Source organism: Natator depressus, chromosome 6 (genome assembly GCF_965152275.1).
Source record: "Natator depressus isolate rNatDep1 chromosome 6, rNatDep2.hap1, whole genome shotgun sequence".
NCBI classification, from domain to species: Eukaryota; Metazoa; Chordata; order Testudines; family Cheloniidae; genus Natator; species Natator depressus.
The window spans coordinates 59,848,342-59,869,914 of record NC_134239.1 but is presented as its reverse complement, the minus strand read 5'-3'; the positions used below and the strand labels follow the sequence as shown (position 1 = coordinate 59,869,914).

Sequence of the window (21,573 nt, the reverse complement as noted above, 5' to 3'; positions counted from 1 at the left end):
AAATGCCTGAACAGCAAATGTAACTTTTATTGTCTGCATAGTAAACACTGGCATTTTTATCTGTTTGAATAATCAAAGTGGTGCTTTCCGTGCCTTCTTGGTTGCAAAGATTTGAACTGCTTCCTGAAGGTCCATAGTCTGGGCCAGCTCATGGTCTATTGGGATGGTTGCAAGGCCGACTAGCCTCTCCTGTGTCATTGTGGAGCGTAGATGTGTTTTTATTAACTTCAGCTTGGAGAAGCTGCGTTCTCCACTGGCAACTGTTACAGGAAGTGTCAGAAGTATGTGCAGAGCAACAAAAGCATTTGGAAAGAGGGTGGTCATCTTATTTGTGCACATATATTCCAGAACAGCCTTTGGAGTTGATCCTGCTGAAATGTATCTTGAAAGGGCTTTCAGTTCATCATCTAAATCACTCGCATCAATATCGCGCATGTCATCATGTGTCAACACTGTCTCTAGTGCCCTGCATTGCTGGTGTAGGTCTTCTTCAGGTATAGTGAGGAGTTTTGGAATATCATACAACATCCTAAATAGATTGCTGTGTTCCTTGAGCTGCATGAAATGTTCTTTGACTGTATTGCACAATCTAGCACCTGGTTAAAGCATTCAACTTTGAATTGGTGTTTGGGGTCTCTTATGGGATTATCCCGTGCCTTGTAATCAAAATGTCTGACTCTTGTATTCTTGAATGGGTGGGAAAATAGCTTCAGTGTGAAGTTCCTCTGCCAACTTCTGTGCACTCTTCAGAACGTTTTGAAATCCCTCATCTGACCGGTACGACTGTAGGCATGACTTTGCTTTCTCTAGTTGTTCCATTGCTCCAGATAGATCAAGGTCAACCCCTTGGAGTCTCTTGCTTACAACATTTATTTCAAACAGTATGTCATGCCACAACACTAAGCCACACCGAAATTTGAAGTTATGTATGTTTCTGGTGATTCCATTTCCCTCTGCCACTATTCTCCCACAAACAGTTCCTGTCATAGCGTTGTCCTCCATAATGGCAACTATGGCATCATCTATTGTCCCAATTTGGTGTTTGATAGGCTTTATCGCCTCCACTCGACTTTCCCATCGTGTGGCACTCAGTGGTTTCATGTCAGAGAGGATGTTCCCAGATGTTGCTTCAAAATTTGCCATTGATGAGTTGATGCAGAGAAAAATACATAGATGCTTCAAATTACATTAAAAAATTCAGCTGCCTCACTAGAAGCTGATGCTCCATCACTGACCACCAAGTTCAATGAATGAGAACTGCATGGGACAAAAAAAGCTTGAGGGTTTAACTCTCGGATCCGTGTCTGCACTCCTCTGTTCTTTCCTCTCATGTTGGCACCATTATCGTAACCCTGACCTCTCATGTCAGCTATTGCAATTCCTGTATCGTCCAGCTTTTTAGGAAGCACATTTGTCAAACTAGCTCCTGTGGTATCATCAATGTCAATAAATTATAGAAAATGCTCTGACAGTCACCATTGCAGGGACATTTTCACTAGGTTCTGTTACAAAATGCACCATTAAAGTAATTTGTTCCATATGGCTGATGTCAGGTGTGCAGTCCAGAATAACAGAGTAATATCTTGCTGACTTCAGATCTGCCACAATCTTCTGTTTCAGAGTAGCAGCCGTGTTAGTCTGTATTCGCAAAAAGAAAAGGAATACTTGTGGCATCTTAGAGACTAACAAATTTATTTGAGCATAAGCTTTCATGAGCTACAGCTCACTTCATCGGATGCATTCCACCACAATCTTCCGTTTGACATTTGTTGCTAGTAACTGTATGATCTCATTTTCAATTGTTTTTCCAAGGTAGTGGTGTGTGTACATTTCTTGGGTGGTGACTCTTCTTAGATGCTCCTGGAGTACAGCATCAAACTCAGCCATCAGCTCCACAGTTTTAAGGAAGTTTCCATTGTTTGGCACATACAGCGGATCTGAAGTGCCACACAGTGCTAGGTTTTGGTAGCAAGCGTTCTCACAATGGCAATGAGCCTTTTCAGAACATTTTGCCAGTAAAGAGACTCTGATGCAATCTTCTCTTGATGCTGATTGTCTATGGTGCCCTTTAACCTTAGTCTCATCTCAAGCTCTTTCCACCTATGGAATGCTCTCTGGTGATTTGCTGCCTTCTCATGGCATGCCAGATTTCTAGCCAGATTTTTCCAGTCCTTTGTTCCTGTAGAACCCAATGTGGCTGGAACATTAGACTGGAAGAATTTGCAACAAAAACGGTATGCAGCATTCTGGGTTTTTGAGTACATAAGCCATGACCTCTCCACTTTGTCACCATTGGGGATTTCACGCCAGTAATGTGTTGGATGGACACTTCTATTTTCATTGTCTTTGGGGAACATGAAGTTTTTCACTTGCTGTGGCCCGTGCAGTACAAGGAAGTCCCTCAGGATACTGCTCAAGTGGGTCCACAGTCCTGGATCATCTAGACTTAAGGAACTAAACTCAGCAGCATCTGTTTCTTGTGCCTCCACCACACTCTTCTCTCATCTACACTTTTTTTCTTCAGGAATGTGCATGGTTACATCCATTTGAGATGGAGATATGGATGCTGCAGTAGCTGCCAGGTCACCTGCACTCTGACTAACTGGAAGATCAGGAATCTCCTCACCACTCACATCCTCACTGGGGCCGGAAGGCTCACCGTGAACATTTGTGTCTATGTATCTCAGGAGAGCTCCTTCCTGCTTAGATAGAAAGCTTCCTTTGCTTTCTTTCTTTTTCTGAATGCTGCCCCAAAGGGGTGTTTTATTCTTTCACTGATGACTGCTGTTCTGTGCCAGCTATAGTGGCTCTCAACACTCAATTGAAGGGGACAAATAAGCAGGCTGGTAGCAGGGCCTGACTGAGGGAAGATATCAGCCTCTTAAGGGCCTAACTGGCTCCTACTACTTTGGTTGACTGGCTGTTCTCCTCAAGTGGGTTCAGGAAAGCAGCAGGAAACAGGAAGCTCCCTGAGATTAATCAGTCCAGGCCCCTGGGGGTGCTGGAGAGGTACATAAGAGGCTCCTCCTCCTCTCTCTCCCTGCAGTTCCTGCTGCTTTCTGTTATTCCCTCTCACCTTTTCTCCTGCCTGCCTGTTATGTCTCTTGTGCCCTCCTTCCTCCAGCACAGCATTCCACCATCTTTGTGCATCTAGAGCAGAGAGAATACATATGCACCAGCAGCAGATACAATTTTCTACACTCTGGGTCTTAGTGATGCCTGCCCCCCACAGTCTGGCACCTGAGGCAGCCACCTCAGTTCGCCTCATGGTAAGGCCAGCCCTGGCTACGTGTGCGTTATGGGGCCATGCCGATATAGTTATGCCGGTGTAGTCTCCGTAGTGTAGATAAACCCCTGGACAATAGGAGAGAGAGCAGAAGCCTGAAGCTAAAGGAGGATTTGGACATGAGGAACAGCTTTTGGCAGTGAGAGGAACTTGAGGTAAGAATGAGGATTTCCAAGGTTATGGACCATGGTGCAGTCTCTCTGCTGTTTCAGGATGTTGTCTCAGTTGGAGTTGTGGAGGATACTAGTGCAGTGAGTTAAGCTAACTTCCAAAGTTCAGGAGAAGTTTGAGTTCGCTGCTTGGCCCTGTGAATTTGTCCCTTCCAGTCACAGAACCTCCCAGCTTTGAAAGAATGTGGGATTCCTTCTGTGTGTTTTGCTGATGCACTGCAATCCTTGAAATCTGGTGTGGATTTGTCTGACTTCAGCAGGGTGTCTTTTTCCGCTTGCAGGCTTCTGGAGTCACCTTTGCATGTACCTACTGGTGTGACTAAGTGCTTTGTCTGTCTGTCTCTTTCTCTCTCTCTCTCCACAAGCTGGAGAACCCAGCTGAAAATCTTCTTTAAACTGGACTAGGCAGCTTTGGGAGCTCCAGTTCCAAGGGAGTGGCTGGGAAATATTGGCTCCTAGCTCCTTTCCCAGCCAGGTGACTCCACCAAAGGTGTGATCCCTGGATTGGAATAAATACTATTGTGAAAGTCTGCCCTTCCCGAGCAACAAGGATGTCCCATGCAGTCACCTAACATTCCCATTGCTTGTGGGATCTTTGCATTATCTGGCATCTCGACCAGGCACCCAGCTGAGTAGCTGCAAGCTAGAGTGGGGACCTGGGCATGCCCTGTGGGAAGTGGGTAAGTACTGTGCGGCATTTACAGGAAGCTACTATATAGTGGGAATGTAGAGCACATCACTAGCTCAGAGCAAATCCACATTTACCACTGTGCTGGTGTCTGCTGGGCCAGGCAGTCTCTTTTGGCGCTAGACTGGTGGAAAAGATAAAGGGCAGTCTTGGCTGTTTGTCTGTAGATAAGATGGCTTGGCAGGCCTGGCTTTCACTGATAGTCCTCTATCCAGCCTGCCTTTAAAGTTCATAGCAATTAACTATGGAGGCTTGAGGCTCAGTTTCCTAGTAAATTTGTTCACACTAAATGTCTGTAACTGTGGCTGAGAGTGCCGTATGGTAGGGACAGTGCCTTCATCTCTATCTGGTATAGGGCTGAGAACTATTTGGGGAATCATACCAGTCACAAAGGCCCTGTTCCCCCTGAAATGGAACTGAGCTAGACATGGCCTGCTCCTGACAAACATGGGCTAGGCTTGGTTTCAGTGTCTGAAAAACAAGGGGAAACCATTCCTTGTTAAAGATGTCTGGCTAAGGTGGGCAGACTAAAACCTCAGTTTCTAGATAGGGTTGTCATGCAACTAGGTCCTGTGCCCAGCAGTAACTGGGGTGTGGGAGAAGGTGGGACAGAACATGTAGTGTGGCAAAGGCCATGCTCTCCCACCTGTGCAAATCCACTTCAAAGGTGAAGCTCCTGCAGAGCTGCCTTCCAGAATTAGGGGAGTTGGGAGGGTGAGAATGAACCTCCCATTTCAGTATGCTCCTCACTTTACTGAATGGAAAAGTCCAGACCTTGTCCACAATGATCCAGCCGTCCAAGGAGGCAATCCAAACAATATACCCAGATACTGCCCTGGGCACTCAGAGGGTGGAAGTATCGAAGGGCGGTGCACAGGAAGGAGGCTTTCTCTGTCTGCCTTGGGGAAACATTCACAGTGGCTAAGGATTCCTGTTTCTTCTTGGAAGAAGTAGAAGATGGTCCCTTGGCTCCTAGGCCAGAAAAAGAGTTCATGCATCGGGACTTCAGGGATGAAGGAATGAAGATGGGTGAGAGACAGATGCAAAAGCAGTGGATAGGGGTATGAGCTGAGTGAAGTGGCTATGGGCCCACTTGGTTACTGGGGTGTTGGTATGTAATGCATGCAGAGTCTGGCTATTCCTTCCCTGTGAGAGAGAGAGAGAGAGAGAGGAGAGAGCAATTCTGCAGTTAGCCTTCTTTGCCTACAATACTCTAGCCTTTGTCTGTCCTTGGGGAGCAGACAGAACTGTCTAAGGTCAGCTAGTCTTGGTGTAAACCAGGGGTGGGGAACCTTTTTTTCTGTCATAGGCCATTGACTCACAGAAAAAAATCCATTGCAAGTCACTCACCCACCTGGGGGGGTGCGGTGGGGCAGAGCTCAGGGATTCCTCCCCCCGCAGTGGGGTGAGCCAGCACTTGCAACTTCAGCCTCGTGGGGGGGTGCCAAGACTTAGGGTTTCCCTCCCACAGTAGGTCCAGCCAGTGCTTGTGGCTCCAGCCCTGTGGGGCGGGGGAGGGTGGAGGCTCAGGGCTTCCCCCCGAGGTGGGATGAGCTGGTGCTCTCAGCTCCAGCCCTGCAGGGGGGTGCGTTGCAGCCTGGATGAAATTAACCAATGGGCCGGATCTGGCCTGTGGGCCGTAGGTTCTCCACCCCTGGTGTAAACCCTGTGGAGTCACTGGATTTAGAGGATGGAACTGGCTTGTGGCCTGGTAACTAGAGGCTGGAAATGACCAAACACAGAAAAGAAATCAGCTCCATTGTACTGACACAAGGTAGTCATCCTGGGGACCACTTCCTGCCATTTCCCTGGGAAGAGCAGAGGGTGAGCTTGATGCTCTTCCACAACCTTTTACTCTTGTCACTTGGTCTCAAGCGCTGCTATTTGCCTCTCAATTTGCTCTGGAGGCAGGTGCAGCCCTGCCATAATGGGTTCTCTGGTGCTGAGCTCTGCTTACGGAATGCTGCTGCGTAGGAAATCACTATCTGAAGAAACCCTGAGCCACTCTAGCACCTTCTTATAACTGAGAGTCTTCCTGCTTGTTTACCCAGCTGGGATAGCTGATGATGGTGAGAAGAGGGATATATTACTCTGGCCACATTTTTGCTGTGAGAAGATTTTCTGAAGGCCCTCTTGATTATGGGGTCTAACATTGTGTGGAAATCCTGTATTTTTCTCCTCTCCCAGCCAGCTACTCTGCAGAAGTGTCTGATGCCCCTGCATGTAGTCCTCCTGCTGCAGAATGAGACTGAGTCCTGATCAGTCTAACTCTAGTGCTCTTGCAGGAGCAGGCAAGGCAATATGTGATTCTCTCCCACTACTGGTGTGGAAGGGAGGAGAGGGAGACAGGCGCACTTCTCCTGCCATCCTTCAATCCTGACTTGCCACATCCTTTGCTTTTCCAGTACTGCTGCTACATCTGCCAAAGAACCTTGGTTCTGACCTACAGACCCCCTACTATTCTGGTATCGTGGCCTCTCCTGTACAGCAGCTGCCAACCTCTGCCATGTTAAGATGTCCACAAGGTACTCTGCTGTGACCACAAAACTAATGTAATTTGTATTTTAAGGCAGGTTTGGAGTCTCCATTGGTGAAATGACCTCCTAACGGTACAGCCAACCTCGGGCATTCAAAAATCGTAAGTTTGGTTTTAAAATGCTTTTTAAAAATTTCACTTTTTGTAGTGCACTTGGGTCATGATTTTTAAGCTTTTTATCTCAACAACAAGGCTGGGAACCCTTTAAAATGAAAACGGAGAATCTCATGTAATAGTATTACTCCAGGACCTGGGGCTCTAAGAAAATACCAGTGGTTCCCAGACTTGCAATAAAGTGGCAGCACTGTAAAAGCTATCCAACAGCCAGATAGCTTCCTTCTGTTTCTAGTTTGTCTCCTTCCCCACAAATAAAACCCCCACTCCTCAAAAGCCACCCCAGGGATTCTCCTACTTGGAGTTTGAGCTGGCTTTGCCATCCCACCAGCATCAGAGTGTGGTACATAGATCTACAAAGAAATCATTTTGGTTTTTTTTATTTGCTAGTAAACTCTCCTGGCTGTCCCTGCCCTCAAGCTGTTTGCAAGAGCAGACAGCACATGATGCTGCAGGAATAACCAACTTGGAGGGCAAGCCTCTTGCTCTTCCTGGGGCTCAGGCTGGCAGTGGCAGCTACCTTTCTCAGCGCTTGTGTTCACTATAAAATGTTTTCTCCAAGTCTGCATGTGGGGTCAGTGTGACCTGGTGACTGACATGGGGTCAGTGTGTAGGAGCTCTGGAAAGGGCTTGTACAAAAAAGGGTCCTTCTCATTTTCTGATGTGTATCTTCCACCAAGACAGACCCACTGGACTTCTGTAGGGCCTATGCTGCTCCAGGAGAGGCTTGTGCCCTAACCAAATGCCAGCTACTTTGGGGTTGCAAAGCCTATTATTTCTGGTGTTAAGACATAGTATATCCAGCAGGGTTTGCAGTTCTGGGGTTGATTAATAGTTCTGGCAGCTAAAGAAACAATCTGTCTGATTCCTAAATTGAAAGTTTGATGCAGAAACTGCAGAAAGAATGGACCTGGGTTCTCTGTCCTTTAATCCCTTTTCTGACTGACTCCTAGATGGAGCATGGCTGCTCCACAGCACATTAAACAATTTTCAGCCTCCACCCCCAAACTCTCACGTGGGGTAGTTAGTCAGGACTGGAAACCAGAGTCTGACAGTGATTCATCTTTCCCTGGGAGGACTCAATACTGTTTAAAGGTGAACTGAGAAGGATTTTTTTTAAATTGCGCTTGTGCCTCTTGCTTCCTTATGAAGGAGAAATAAGGCCTGGGAGATAGGTTAAATATGTTTTTAACTGCTTGTGTGTTACCTTAGAGATTTTCAGAGTGTAAAGTCTGGTGGTGGTGGAGGATGACTAGAAGTCCCAGGGATGTTTACTGTGAGTTCTACACTGTAACTGCAGGGGCAATGCAATGACTCTTTAACAAACACTTTATTTCTCCAAAATATGACTTGGTGAATGGTTAGCACAGTGACTCAAGCCGCTCCTCATCCCCTTCCTTCACCCACGCCTTCCCCTGCCAAATCTTAGTTTGATTAAAATCCCCTCCCTTCTCAGGTGCTGCAGCTTCCATTCTATTGGCTCTTGCGTTATCTCCATTTAATTAATTCTGAGCCATTGTAGCCCTCTGGCTTAAGCAGGACATCCGTTTCTAACACAGAAAAATCAATCAGAACAAGAAATGTTACTACTACTTGGATTACAAGCTCCTTGGGCAGGGATTGTCTCCTCATGTTTGTACCATGTCTAGCACAGTGGGGTCCTGGTCTATGAGTGGGGTTGCTACTACTGCAGTAAAATGTCTAAATCACTTAGCTCTTTGGCCTACAGGCACTAGAGAAGGCTTTTGCCTCTTGATTCTTCTGCACGTCATGGTAGACAGCACTAGGCTTATCCAAAAAGCCAAGTGTGGGCAGCAGTGGGGAAGGCTAGAGAAGATATGTGGGCTGTACTGCGACAGAAAGGAGGACCGAGCCCAGTGCAGCTGCTGTGCCTGGGAAACCTCATTTAGTTTAGTCCATTCCAGCAGTGGGCTGTTCCTTTGCTCAGCTATTATAACAGCACCTTTCCCGCACAATGCCGTCATGCTGCCCCACTGCTTCTATTTTAAATCTCTGGGACTGGATCTTGTGACACAGGGATTTGGCATCTCCCCTACATGCTGGAATGTGGCACCCTGGAAGAGGAGAGTGGCAGCAGCTGCTGTACCGGGAGTGCCCCTCCTTGCCTTGAGCATAGGGGGAGACCCAGGTTCCTATCCTAGGACTGTTACTTGTCAGAACAGCAGTGTCTCTGTCTGTGTCAGAGCAGTAGGGTCTAACTCTCTGTGCATCTCTCTCTTACCCACCACCACATTTAGAGTTGGAATAGCCCAAGAAATCACTCCAGGCAGCTGGGGCCTCCAGAGCCCTCATTCTTCTCTTTCAGGTATGTAGTTACTTTGTTGCTGGGCACAGGAGTGGAACCAGCTGACTTGTAGTCATGCAAAGTTCTTTCACAGGCTGGCTATCAGGGCTGCTGGGGAGGGGAGGGGTCCTTCTGCATTTAAGGTTTCATGCACCTGAATCTTCTGTTTGGTATGATGACTTGCTCCTGTAACAGGGTTTCTTGGAGGGCAGTGGGGGTTGGGGGAAGTTGGAACTTTCTTGGGAAGCCAGAGGAATTTCCTTGATGGCCTTCTAACAGCCTTCATATTATCCAAATGTGCTGCTCAGGCAGATGGTACTTAACCCTCTCCTTGGTTCCCTCTGTGTGTCTTCTGAAGTCTACCATGGGTCTCTTATTGTGTGGCTGATAGTCCCAGAAAGCAGACGCTGAGAAGGACTGAGGGGATGTGGGATACCTGGTCTCTTGGACTGATCTGATGCTGCTTCTGCTGTGTGAGTTCTGCCTTGGGGCTGGCAGAGTGAGCAGATACCTTTCCAGGGTGTGAGGGAAGCTTTTTATAACTGGGAATGTGGAAGAGGAGAAGAGCAGCAGCAAAGCATGTCAATCTTATGTTAACCAAAACTTGCCTGGGACAGGCCTGTCTATACTGCTTACTCAGGCCTGTCTCCCCCTGCCACCCCTCAAAGGATAGTGGTGCTTAGGACAGTCCTGAGCACCACCATCAGGGCAGTTCTCATGTGGCAGCAGTGCCAGGATCCCAGTCCAGCCAAAATTATGTATTGATTCATAAATATTTAGGTCAGAAGGGACCATTATGATCATCTAGTGTGACCTCCTGCACAACAGAATTTCACCCACCAGTCCTGCAAAAAACCTCTCACCTATGTCTGTGCTATTGAAGTCCTCAAATCGTGGTTTAAAGATTTCAAGGAGCAGAGAATCCTCCAGCAAGTGACCCGTGCCCCATGCTACAGAGGAAGGCGAAAAACCTCCAGGGCCTCTTCCAATCTGCCCTGGAGGAAAATTCCTTCCCAACCCCAAATATGACGATCAGCTAAACCCTGAGCATATGGGCAAGATTCATCAGCCAGATACTACAGAAAATTCTTTCCTGGGTAACTCAGATTGGGCCGAATAGGAATTGGTAGTGACAGTGTATCGGTGTGGGGTGAGATGGGGCCTTTGTCACCTTCTACACTGGATTCCCTGTGCCCAACACAGGAATGTGGTGACAGAGACTGTGTTGTAATGTAAATTGGGATGTTCCCAGGAAGCTCGTTCTGCCCGGAAACCCAAGCACATCCTTGGATAGATGGCACTAGGTGTGGCTATAGTTCCCTTCCTAGCCCGATAGGCTGCACCCCATTCAGGACATGCCTTCCTGGTGACCATTGGGTTTTGGTTTCTCTAGTCAGTAACTGATGTAATCCCTTAATCCTCATCACTCTTTTATATTGGGACACTAGAGTCATCTCTTTCAACACAACTTATTTTAAGTGTCTCAAGGCTGAGCATGCTCAGTAGTTTAACTGAGCATGCTCTTCCTTTGAGGGTCTTGATGCAAAAAGAAGGAGTCTCTGCTGAGGCCTCTGCTGAGGCAAAAGGTTCTGGACTTACCAGTTTCTCCAGGACAGGTACAGCCTGGGTGGTGGCAGAGCCAGTTTCCTCCCTTCTAATGTGCCACTGGCCTCTCCTGAATGGGTCCCTTCTAGCGGGGAGAGGAGTTGTCTGCATGGCCTGTTTCGTGCTGGAACTGAGTAAGGGGGTTGGTAAGTGCCAGTGGTGCTGTGATATGGACACTTGCCCACTGGCAACTGGACTTGCCCAACTCCCTTCCATAAGTGTTGAGTTGTCGGGATGGTGCGTGGCTGAGTCCCTGACAGTGTCATGCTACAAACAGCTCTTCTTTCTCTTCCAGCTGCACTGAAATCTGCAAAAATTCTTTGCTGCAAGAAAACCAGGGTTATGTCATCAGAAGATGATGTTGTTGGGGAGGCTCTTGGGGGCAGCTTTTGGGAGGTAAGGCGGGATCATTAGGAGGGAGGAAAATGTCTTTTACGTGTCACCCATAGAGTTATGGCTTGGGTCTCAAGCTCTCTGGGTAATATGCTATTCCCCTGGAGTGGGAGAGAGGGAGAGACACTGACTTGCTTTTGGGACTGGTGTAGTTCTCTGGAGGGGGATTCAGTAGGGTATATAGGCCTTGGTGTAAGGGGGAGGTAACCCCTTCCTTCTCAGAAGCTACTAAGTGATGCCTCTGTTCTAGACCTGAATCAACACCAATGGAGAAGAATGTGAAGCCAGAACATCCCACCTCTTAAAACTCCCACAATACATCCACCTCCTCCTGCGGGAGCCCTGGGTGGGGTCCTAGCCCGGCTGCTAGCCTCAGCAGGACCTGCCCTTACTATGTGGTGGCCTGATCTGCTGCCCCTGGCTCCTAGGGTGGGTGGATGGGTGGGTGTGAAGTCAATGCAGTGGGACTGACACTGTCTGCTCTTTCAGGCTGGTAACTACAGGCGGACAGTGAAGCGTGTAGATGATGGGCACCGTCTCTGTAACGACCTCATCTCCTGCTTCCAGGAGCGAGCCAAGATTGAGAAGAACTATGCCCAGCAGCTAACAGACTGGTCCCGCAAATGGAGGACCACTGTAGAGAAGGGTGAGGCCGGCCGGCTAGGGTGGGCACAGGCTTCAGGAGAAGCTCTCCACTCCTAGAGCACCCTGTCTTGCTGTGGTTGGGGCTGTCCTTAGGAGATGAGCACACCCATTGGGCAGCATGGAGCTGGTTTTCTTGTATTCTTCTTTCCTGGATCAAACCAAGTAGCTCTAGGACAGGGATGCTCTGTGGTTCCTTTCCAGCCGCCAGTTCTCTGATCCCTTCAAGGAAGGGATGTTCCCTCTGCATTTCCAAGTGCTCCATTACAAAAAAATGTTTGCCAGACTGGAAGGGGAGGTTCAGGCTTGGAGTGTGTACAAGGGAAGATCTGTAGCCTGACTAAAGGATGACTTGGGAGGAGACGATGGGAACACAAGTGCCTAAGAGAATCTAGTGGCAGGTGATTGACATCACAAGGTGATAGAGCCTTAGAGTGTAACAAGGAACGGGAGGGTATTAGAACAGATGCCCTAAAGTGCCCACTAGCCTGTGAAACTGGCCTTAAGCTCCAGCCAGGAGGCTGCCATTGCTTCCCTCTTCTAAGCTCAGCTAAGCTAAGCAAAGCCCCTGAGGAATATTTTGTAGAGACTCACCTACACTGCACTGGGGCAGGACTAGGTCATCAGCTATGCATGCTCATTGTTAATACCTGACTCTGCGAGCTGTAACACCTAGTCCTTCCTCTCTTTCCTATCTGTGCAGAGAACAGTCCACGTTGGCCTGAGTGCTTTTTGGTGGTGGCAGAGGTGTCCTGCATGATGAAGGAAGGCTGGCTTCTGAACTTGGTCCCCATATCTGTGGACATAGGGTTGTAATGGCCACTCTCATGTTTGCTCCTCCAGGCCCTCAGTATGGCACACTAGAGAAGACTTGGCACGCCTTCCTGACAGCTGCAGACAAGCTGAGTGAGATCCATCTAGAGGTGCGGAACCATCTTGCTGGAGAAGATGCAGACAAGATCAAGGCCTGGCAGAAGGAGGCCTACCATAAGCAGATGATTGGTGGGTTCAAGGAGACTAAAGAGGCAGAGGATGGATTCCGTAAGGCCCAGAAACCCTGGGTGAAGAAGCTGAAAGATGTGAGCAAGGAGTGTGTGTAAGGCAGAAGGGGCTGGGATGCTGGCGCTAGACATTTTTGCCTGGAGTGCAGTTAGCTTGGGTGCGCTTTGTTTAGGCATCTCTTTAGTTGTGGGGGTTGGTTCTGTTAGGTGTGGCTGGCTCCTTGCCCATGGCATACTTGCAGCCTTCCTTGGTGCAGAAGTATCTGGGGTTGGTGGGCTGAGGCCCTCCTGTGTGGCAACCTGTGACTTGGGGGAGGAAGGGGGTGACTTTATGTCTGTGTTGTTCGGGGGAAGCCTTTTCCTTTGAGCATGGCAGGCTGATGGCTGAGCTGGCCTCTCCTGATGGGGCTTGCTCCTGTGTGATGTTTGCTGCCAGTAATAAAGTCTGAAAAACAACACCTACCAACTCTTCCCCCTTCCCCCGCCCCCCCAGCAACACGTAAGGGATGGGGAAGTTTGTGCTGGGGCACGTAGCTCTGTTTTTTACAGAACTACCTGTGTTAGGTGGAGACCTCTAAGAAGAACTATCACACAGCCCGGAAGGATGAGAAGACCGCACAGACACGTGAGAACCATGCCAAGGCAGATTCCTCCATCTCACAGGAGCAGCTGCACAAGCTGCAGGAGCGTGTGGAGAAATGTGCACAAGAAGCTGAGAAGGTGGGTGTGCCCTATGTGGACTCAGACCATTAGGGGTCACTATACCGGCGAGGCATGGGGAGAAGAGACTTGAAATGAGTGTCAGCTTAGCTCCTGGTCCTACAGGGTGCCACGTATCCGCGCTGCCTGCTGACTTGTGTGGGAGCTCAGTACCTCATGGGACTGACCTATAGCTAGTCAGGTCCTGGTGACAGGGATCAGACAGCGCACCTGGTGCTGTATAACAAATAGTTCCAGGCTGCTGCTCCATAAGGTAGATGCTGCAGTGCAGAAGGATCGGGCACAAGAGTGACTAGTGTGCATGTCCAGGTGAATGCAGAGTTGTAGAGCTGCTCAATGGAGAAGATGGCTGGAGAGCTGAGCCTGTCTCTGTCTGTCTGTCCCCCTCTCTGTCCCCCTCCCCCGCAGCTGGGAAAGTCACTGCCATTGGAGAACTGGGGAAGGTGTCAGAGGCAGAGGGGGTCACTGACATGGCAGGACTGCAAGCCTGGCTCTGGGGAGGAAGGGGCTTGCCTGGGTTCCCCTGATGTTCCCATACGCCATGCTTAGCTGTGCAGGGGTGTCTGTGCAGGGTCCCCTGATGGAGAAGAGCAGGAGCAGGTGGGGAAGAAGCTCTTGTGTGCCCTAGACAAGGTGCAGAGCAGGGGGTTGGCACCAGGGCTAGTTGGCTTACGTTTGTTCTCCCTCCTGGCTGCTGCAGTGTAAGGATCAGTATGAGAAGATGCTAGATGAGCTAAACCGCTACAATCCCCGCTACATGGAGGACATGGAACAGGTGTTTGAGGGCTGCCAGGAGGCAGAGTGCAAGCGACTGTGCTTCTTCAAGGAGATGTTCCTGGATCTACACCAACATCTCAACATCTCCATTAATGAAAGGTACCTACCTGTTCAGTGTGTCCTGGTGTGCGACGGGGATGTCCACTGCATGGCCTCTGGGAAAGGAGAGCGTCTGGCGTGTGTGTGTGGTGGTGGTGGGGGGCTTGTGTCCTATTATTTCCCTTTCTAAGGTGTCTGAATAGCTGCAGTCTGACCACAGCTTGTCTCTGGTTTTATTCAGGGAGGGTTCTGCCTCAGTTTGAGGATTCCACCGCTCCTGCCATTGTGCACCCTTCTTGTGGGTGTGAGTCTTTAATCTACTCTGTCCTTCACTATGAAGTGAAGGCTGTTACATGCCTCCAAGGGGATGTCTACTCTGTATCTGGGTGTATGGACCTACCCCCAGTCCTCAGAGCCTGAGCTGCCATTTCTGCACAGCTATTTTTAGCGCACTAGCTTCACTGTGGACCCAGGGTGGGAGACTCACTCCCAGATGTGGTGTAGACATACACCAACTCACTGCTCCATAATCTTTGAGGGCCAACGCCACCCCATTCCCTCCAATAGCTGGAGACATTTAACCTGCTTCCTTTGGTGTGATATGACTCAGGAGATATGGCCAATGAACCCACATGTAATACTGTGCCGGGGCATGGGGGTAGCCGTTGCAGCCTCCCAGGACAGTTTTTGTGTAGGGTCGAGGAACAGTACACGTCAAAGAGACCCATTTCCCTGTGTCTCTTCATGGGATTCTGCCAGCCCTTTGCAAGTTCCAGCAGCAGGGCATCTCCAGCTCTCCATGCCTGTGAGCCAGGCCAACTGGCTCCCTGCTCCATCTCTGAGGGGATGGTGCTTCCATGGAGTGGGATGTCTGGCTTGTGAAATGCTTTGGGGTTAAAGGTGCTGGAGCACAGCCTCTCTAATCCCCAGTGGTTCTTGAAATAGGATGATGTGGAGGTGAAAGGGGAAATTTATGCACCTGACAGTAATTTGGGGCTGTACAGGGACTTGCTCACTGACATTGGTTCTGCTTCTGCTTGCAGTTTCCATGCACTGTACCGGGATCTGTACCAGGGAATCGTGGCTGCAGATGAACAGGAGGACCTGAAATGGTGGCGCAACACTCATGGGCCAGGCATGGCCATGAATTGGCCACAGTTTGAGGTGGCATATTCCTCATTTCCACATGCCGCAGAGCTACTTTATTGTACTCGTACTCTGTGGCTTCCCCCTGCCCTCTGACACTTCCCACTGGAAAACACTCTGTCCCTGCTCACCTGGGATCATGATGTTTCTTTTCTTTTTTTCTTAGAGGGGATAGTACTGGAAGGTCTACCTCTGTGGCAACTGGGGAGTGGCCATGCCAGCTAAAATGCAATCATTCTGGCCCCCCTCCCAGCTCTGGTCAGGGATGGGGGTTTATGCTAAGGGTAATGAGACATGCTGAATCTTTTCTCCCCCCTCTACACCCCCAATCCTCAGGCATGATCTTACTGCCTCTGCAGGGCTCTTATTTGTCAAACTATTCCATTGCATTGCTTGGCCATTAGTTAAATATGGTGCTGTGTTCTTGTGCCCCACCCGCCTTCCTCTCTGGCAGTAGAATAAACTGTGTCAAAGCTCTCTGGACTCAGGGGACTGATGTGCCTTTCCTTCTGGACAGGAATGGACCCTGGAAACCCAGCGGCCAATCAGCAAGAAGGAGAAAAGCAGTAAAAGTGCTGAAGATGTGACGCTGACCAGCATTGTGCCCACACGGGACGGTGTCTCTCAGACCCCTCCACAGACACGGCGAGGGTAAGGGCTAAAGCCTGGGACATACTGGTGAGGAATAATTATGCCTTGGAGTATGAAATAGCTTAGCTGAGCAGAATGATCTCATTTGTATTTCTCTCCTTCTTTTTTTCACCATTGGGCTGGAAATGGGTGAGCCCCAAGCAGTGCCCTTGCCTATACAACTCGGAGATGAGTAGGGCAGAGAAAGGGGCTTTCTTGGAGCATTGAGGTGGGATAGTGGGAGGATCTCCTCTGCTGTCCACGTGCACTCATATGATAGTGCCAGAGCTAGGACCTTCCTCTCCTAGTGGCCCTGTTCAGTGCTGGGGTCTCCTCTCAACTCATCCTAGCATGGGTCTGCTTAGTCTGATTCACTGCTGAGCAGGATGCTGTGTGGGGGAGGATGCTGGTAGGATTTTGCCTTCAGCTGCTTTTTATCTCTGGGAGATGGAAAAAGCCCATGGGGATTGGGAACTAGAAATCCTTCCCTAGGTACACTGGCAGGCCTGGATGTTTGAACAAGACTCTCTTCCCTGGATACGAGCATCTTATGGTTTGGTGTGGGGTGCTACCTGGTCAAAACTTGACAAGCCCAACAGTGAAAGTTTACGCAATTCAGGTAGCTGCTTCCTCTTCCAGGATCTGTAGCAAATGAGTTAGAGAATGGGAAGGGGTATAGGAAATGAGTCTCCTATGGTGTCCACTTCCTTCCTGCTCCAGAAGACATTATCTCCTGCTAGCACAAATGAAGCTTAGAATTGAACATGGCAGGGAAGGAATTGGAAGCAATCTGGGTGGAGCTGTCTCCAGGCTGTTGTCCTTTCCCAAGGAGCTGGATTCAGGGCCCTATTTGCCAATCCACAGGTTTTCCTACCAAGCGGAGAAGAACAATTTCTTCTATGACACCCTGAGGGCATCAGCCCATGTGAAGTTAGTATGGAACGTCCCCTATCCAGGGGGTATCTGGGTTCAAACTATTTGTGTTCTGCTCTTCCTTTCTCCTCTGTTCTGGCCCCTGAGTTAGGGAGACCAGCTGAGTCTGCCCTGGGGGGATGTGGCCTCCTTTCTCTTTCAGGGCTGTTTCCAGCTGAGCATGTCTTGGAAATACCTGAACTCCTTTGTGTTAAAATTGGCTTGGCCTGTCCTGGGTGAGGGATGTCTGAGTGGGGTTGGGGCTTGAAAGGGGGGATGCTGTTTGGACCCGTTACCTACACAATCCCCTGGGGTTCTGCAGTTTCTGGGCTGTTTGGAGCCAAATCTAACTTCTCCTGGTCTCTCTCCTTCCCATACATTTCCACCCTCCTGTCCTGCCTCTCTGTCTCCTCCTGACTCAACAGTGTAGTTGTCCCTGGGGCTCTACGGTGATGCATGATTCAGGAGATGGGGAGGCACCTTAGAGGGTCAGGCCTGTGTTTGAGATAATCCTGCGTTTTTGTTTTTCCTCCCCACACACACAGCGGAGGGAAAGAGGACATGTCGGAGTGGTCCGATGACGACACTCCCAAGAAGTGCCTGGATGCCAATGGGCACGAGGAGGACATAAAAGTACCAGGTGTACAGGTGCGAGCGCTGTATGATTACACAGGACAGGAGGCTGATGAACTGAGCTTTAAAGCAGGTACAGAGGCACTAATCCCTTGCCACTACCACTTGGGCTGATGGTTGGAAACCTCCCACTGTGAGATCTGGATAGCTCCTTGGGAACTGTTCATTGTCCTTGCCCACTGCTTCTGGAGAAGGGCATAGCACTGGGCAGGCCAGCACTCCATTCCACCATGCTGCTGAGAGGGGGACCAGCAAGGGTCAGACTGTGAAAGAGTCACCTCATACGTAGCGAGGCATTCAAATGCTGAAAATGGAATGTCTTGGGTCCTGGCCAAGGGGTTGGAGAAGAGCAGGCCAATAACCTGATTTGTGTTTGTTTGGGGGAGGATGGGGTGGGTGTGGGTGTGTGTGTGTGAGAGAGAGAGAGAGAGGTGGAAACTCTGAATAAAGACATGGGGGGTGGGGGTCAGGCAGTCTTCCTGCTTTTGAGCCCTCATTAGCAAATGTTGCTCCCTTGGGCCAGAATTGTGAAAATTTCCTCCAAACCTTTCCCTAGGAACTTAAAGGGGGAGGGTTTGGGTTGCCTTTATAAAGTGCCTCCTCTTGCCTTTGTAAAGGGGCCAGAAAGAGCTAGTTTTGGGGGGATTAAGTTCTTGTCCAATAAGCTGGAGTTAGGTTAGCAGGAGGAAACTCCACAAGCCACCACCTAAGGCAGTGGTACTCAACCTGTTTTATCATTGTGGGAAGCGCCCTCCCCAAACCCTTCCCCCCCAGGCCTCTATGTCCAGTGCCCCCTACCCAGAGACTCCCTCCACAGAGTGGGGCCAGGAGCAGAGCTCTGTGGCATGCGAGCTAGGTGGCAGCCCCAATGTGGTGTGCGAGCCGGGCAGCAGCCCCGGCACAGCAGCATGCAAGCTGGGTGGCCTTTAGCACACAGCTGGGCTGCAGCTATGTGCTAATTGGGCTACTTGCAGCCCACGGGTTGAGAACTACTGACCTAAGGTGAGGGAGCTTCCTGGGACTGGAGCAGTCTGCTCCCAGTAGATGATGAGGCTAAGGAGAACCCTGGGACCTTTCTCTCCACCTTAGCTGTTTGTACTCTGCCCGCCTCTCCCCAATCTTCCAAGGGGCCATCTGGATCTTGGGAGTGTTTCTAATCTTGCTTGTATTGACTTGCTTGCAGAAACATTGACTCTTTTTGCAGGTACTAAAATCCCTGGCTCAACAAGGGCCTGGTGCATGAGGTCAGCATCTGTGCTGCTGAATCACTACTAGATTTCTTGGCACTAACTCACTTACTGGCTCAGTAGAACAGCTTTAAAGCACTCCCAGCAATAAGCTGGATAAGGATAATTACCCTAGGGGGCAGGAGAGATACAATTTCTCTCCCTGACACCTGCTGGTTGGGATGAGATGGAAGGTAGCAGGCCCAAGGGTCCCACCCCTCCCACAAAAGAAACCACTCTAATTCAAGCCAGTTCGTCCCTTCAGTGCTTGGGTCAGCTCATTCCATCTAAATGCTGCTATGACCAGCCTGTACTAGTAGGGCTTGAGTTCAACCTGGCTTGCAAGATGACTTTCCTTCCCAGTCTCTGAACAATTGGACAGTCCCACAATGGCAGTCAAATCTGCTTGTCATGGTAGAGACAAAGGATTTCTGTTGGTGGCAAGTGATCCTATTCCTTCCCTTTCCCAAAGTTCAGATCTGGGGTAAGGAATGAGAGCCCTTCCTGGCTAATCTCTATGGGCCCATTCCATAGTTTACTGACTGCCTGGGCTTTGGCCAATCACTGAATGGGCATCTAACAGCTAGAGCTCAGCGGTTTCTCACTAGTCCTTCCCAACTGCTTCGGAGGAGCCTTGGGCCAGAGAGAACATGAAGCAGAGTTCCAGCACTGAGATTTGGGAAGCGCAGTGCTCCCCAAGGGCCTTCTCTTGACCTCTCTGGTGCTGGTCTCCTTATCTAAGGAAAAAAAAATCTTTCATGAGCAACATATCCTTCTTCGAGAGCTCCCTCTGTAGAGTTTTGTGTGCCTGCAATATGGTTCCAGTCCAGTGGGAAATATTGAGATGATGTGATGAGATCAAGATTATACTTGTTTGTTGCATTTCACCTGTATGGGGTTTGTACAGTAACTCCTCGCTTAATGTTGTAGTTATGTTCTTGAAAAATGCTACTTTAAGCAAAACGATGTTAAGCGAATCCAATTTCCCCATAAGAATTAATATAAATGGGGGGGTTAGGTTCCAGGGAAATTTTTTTTGCCAGACAAAAGGCTTTATATATATAAAGTTTTAAACAAACAATATAATACAGTACACAGCAATGACGATTGTGACGCTTGGTTGAGGTGGGGCAGTCAGAGGGTGGGATATTTCCCAAGGAATGCCTTACTGCTAAATGATGAACTAGCACTCGGCTGAGCCCTCAAGGGTTAACACGTTGTTAATGTAGCCTCACGCTCTACAAGGCAGCGCGAATGGAGGGAGGAGACACAGCATGGCAGTGGCTGCAAACATTCCCTGTGGAAACTGAACGTGATGATGAACCCATTCTATCCCACTGGAGCGCACCACTCCCTTCACTTTCTAGGGGGTGGGGGTGTGTGTGTGTGTGTGTGTGTGAGAGAGACATGCATTGCCCCTTTAAGTACGCTGACCCCACTCTAAGTACACTGCCTTTTTAAGTAGATCAACAAGTTGACAGCAGCTGATCCCTCTGTCCTGAGCCCTGTCCTGTTTTCCCCCAACACACTCTGTGGAGATGGGGTACAGGAATGGGGGGTGGAAGTGGGGGCAGGGGGAGACCCTGACATCAGCACTCCTCTTCTCCCCACCCCCCGCAAGCAGGAGGCTCCTGAGCGCAGCTCCAAAGAAGAGGGCAGGAGCAGCACACGGCAGTGTGGGGGAGGGACAGCTGAACTGCCTGGCAACTGATTGATAGACTGCTGGGTGGCTGCTGCTTAGGGAACTTAGGGGAGCTGAGGGGCCAGGGGCTGCCAGTCCACCCTGGTTCCAAGCCCCTACCAGCTATCTCCAACGGACGGCTCTTTCTGCAAGCAGTGGACAAAGCAGGCGGCTGCCAAACAACTTTAAATGAGCATGTTCTCTAATTGATCAGCAACAAAATATTAACTGGGATGATGTTAAGTGAGGAGTTACTGTACTTCTAATAGGAGGGTCATGCCCACTTGCCCCTAGGGAGCTATCCAGAGCCTGTGAGGTGTATGGGCTCTTGACTCCTTTCCAGTGGCAAAGTTTGTGCTGTTTTCTCTTTAGGTGAAGAGCTAATGAAGATCAGTGAAGAGGATGAGCAGGGCTGGTGCAAAGGCCAGCTTCACACTGGCCAGGTTGGACTCTATCCTGCTAACTATGTCAAGAGGGTGGGATCATGATTGCTACTCTCATCCTGAGGTGTGTGTGTGTCACATGTATATCAGCATCTCCTGCAGAAGTCACCAGATCACTGCTGGGCCCCTAACCCACATCAACAGCATGTGTAGCAATTTCTGAACTCTGGGGACATTTATTTCTTGTAATCAATGCTTCATTTTAAAATTCTAGAGCTGTAGGGATTTTCTAATAAACAAAGATTGAGTAAAAATTTCTGCTGCCTCTTAGCACTGTAGGAATTGAGGGAGGGGTCTTAATAGCTTGTCCTGGGATGGGCATTGGGACATACTGATACCTGGCCAATCTGCTTCTGCTTGTAAAAATCTGGGAGCTTTTGGGACCATGATTGGTTGGTTGAAGGCTGATCAGTTACTCAGCTTCCCTCTTTAGGGAAATTTTGAAGACAAATTGCTGTGAGGAAACCTTAGTGTAGCTTCCTTTTTGGACCCTTTCAGGTTGGCCTAGGTATGGCCCTGAAGTAGTTCTGGTGGTCTTGGCTCCCCTTCTCACAGACTGGCAGAAGTTAAGTGTCCATGGTAATCTGTTCAGATCTGAGGGCGGCTTTCAATACCATTCATCTCTA

General features: G+C 49.4%; 1 protein-coding gene across 4 annotated transcripts in view; it reads left to right on the top strand.

The window, feature by feature from the left end:
- Positions 1-21,187, top strand: part of PACSIN3 (protein kinase C and casein kinase substrate in neurons 3) — a 38,823-nt gene extending 17,636 nt beyond the window's left edge. The window contains exons 2-13 of one of the 4 annotated variants that reach the window (XM_074955400.1): positions 6,714-6,782; positions 9,053-9,120; positions 11,000-11,100; positions 11,587-11,743; positions 12,583-12,818; positions 13,305-13,460; positions 14,161-14,336; positions 15,320-15,440; positions 15,940-16,073; positions 16,917-16,982; positions 17,510-17,612; positions 20,877-21,187. In XM_074955400.1, the coding sequence (XP_074811501.1) occupies positions 11,047-11,100; positions 11,587-11,743; positions 12,583-12,818; positions 13,305-13,460; positions 14,161-14,336; positions 15,320-15,440; positions 15,940-16,073; positions 16,917-16,982; positions 17,510-17,612; positions 20,877-20,888 (1,215 nt within the window). In that variant the 5' untranslated portion in view covers positions 6,714-6,782; positions 9,053-9,120; positions 11,000-11,046 and the 3' untranslated portion in view covers positions 20,889-21,187. Of the gene's footprint in view, positions 1-6,713; positions 6,783-9,052; positions 9,121-10,999; positions 11,101-11,586; positions 11,744-12,582; positions 12,819-13,304; positions 13,461-14,160; positions 14,337-15,319; positions 15,441-15,939; positions 16,074-16,916; positions 16,983-17,509; positions 17,671-20,876 lie in introns of all 4 variants that reach the window. The other 3 variants (XM_074955398.1, XM_074955401.1, XM_074955399.1) reach the window with 3 other exon arrangements.
- Positions 21,188-21,573: the final 386 nt, after the last annotated feature.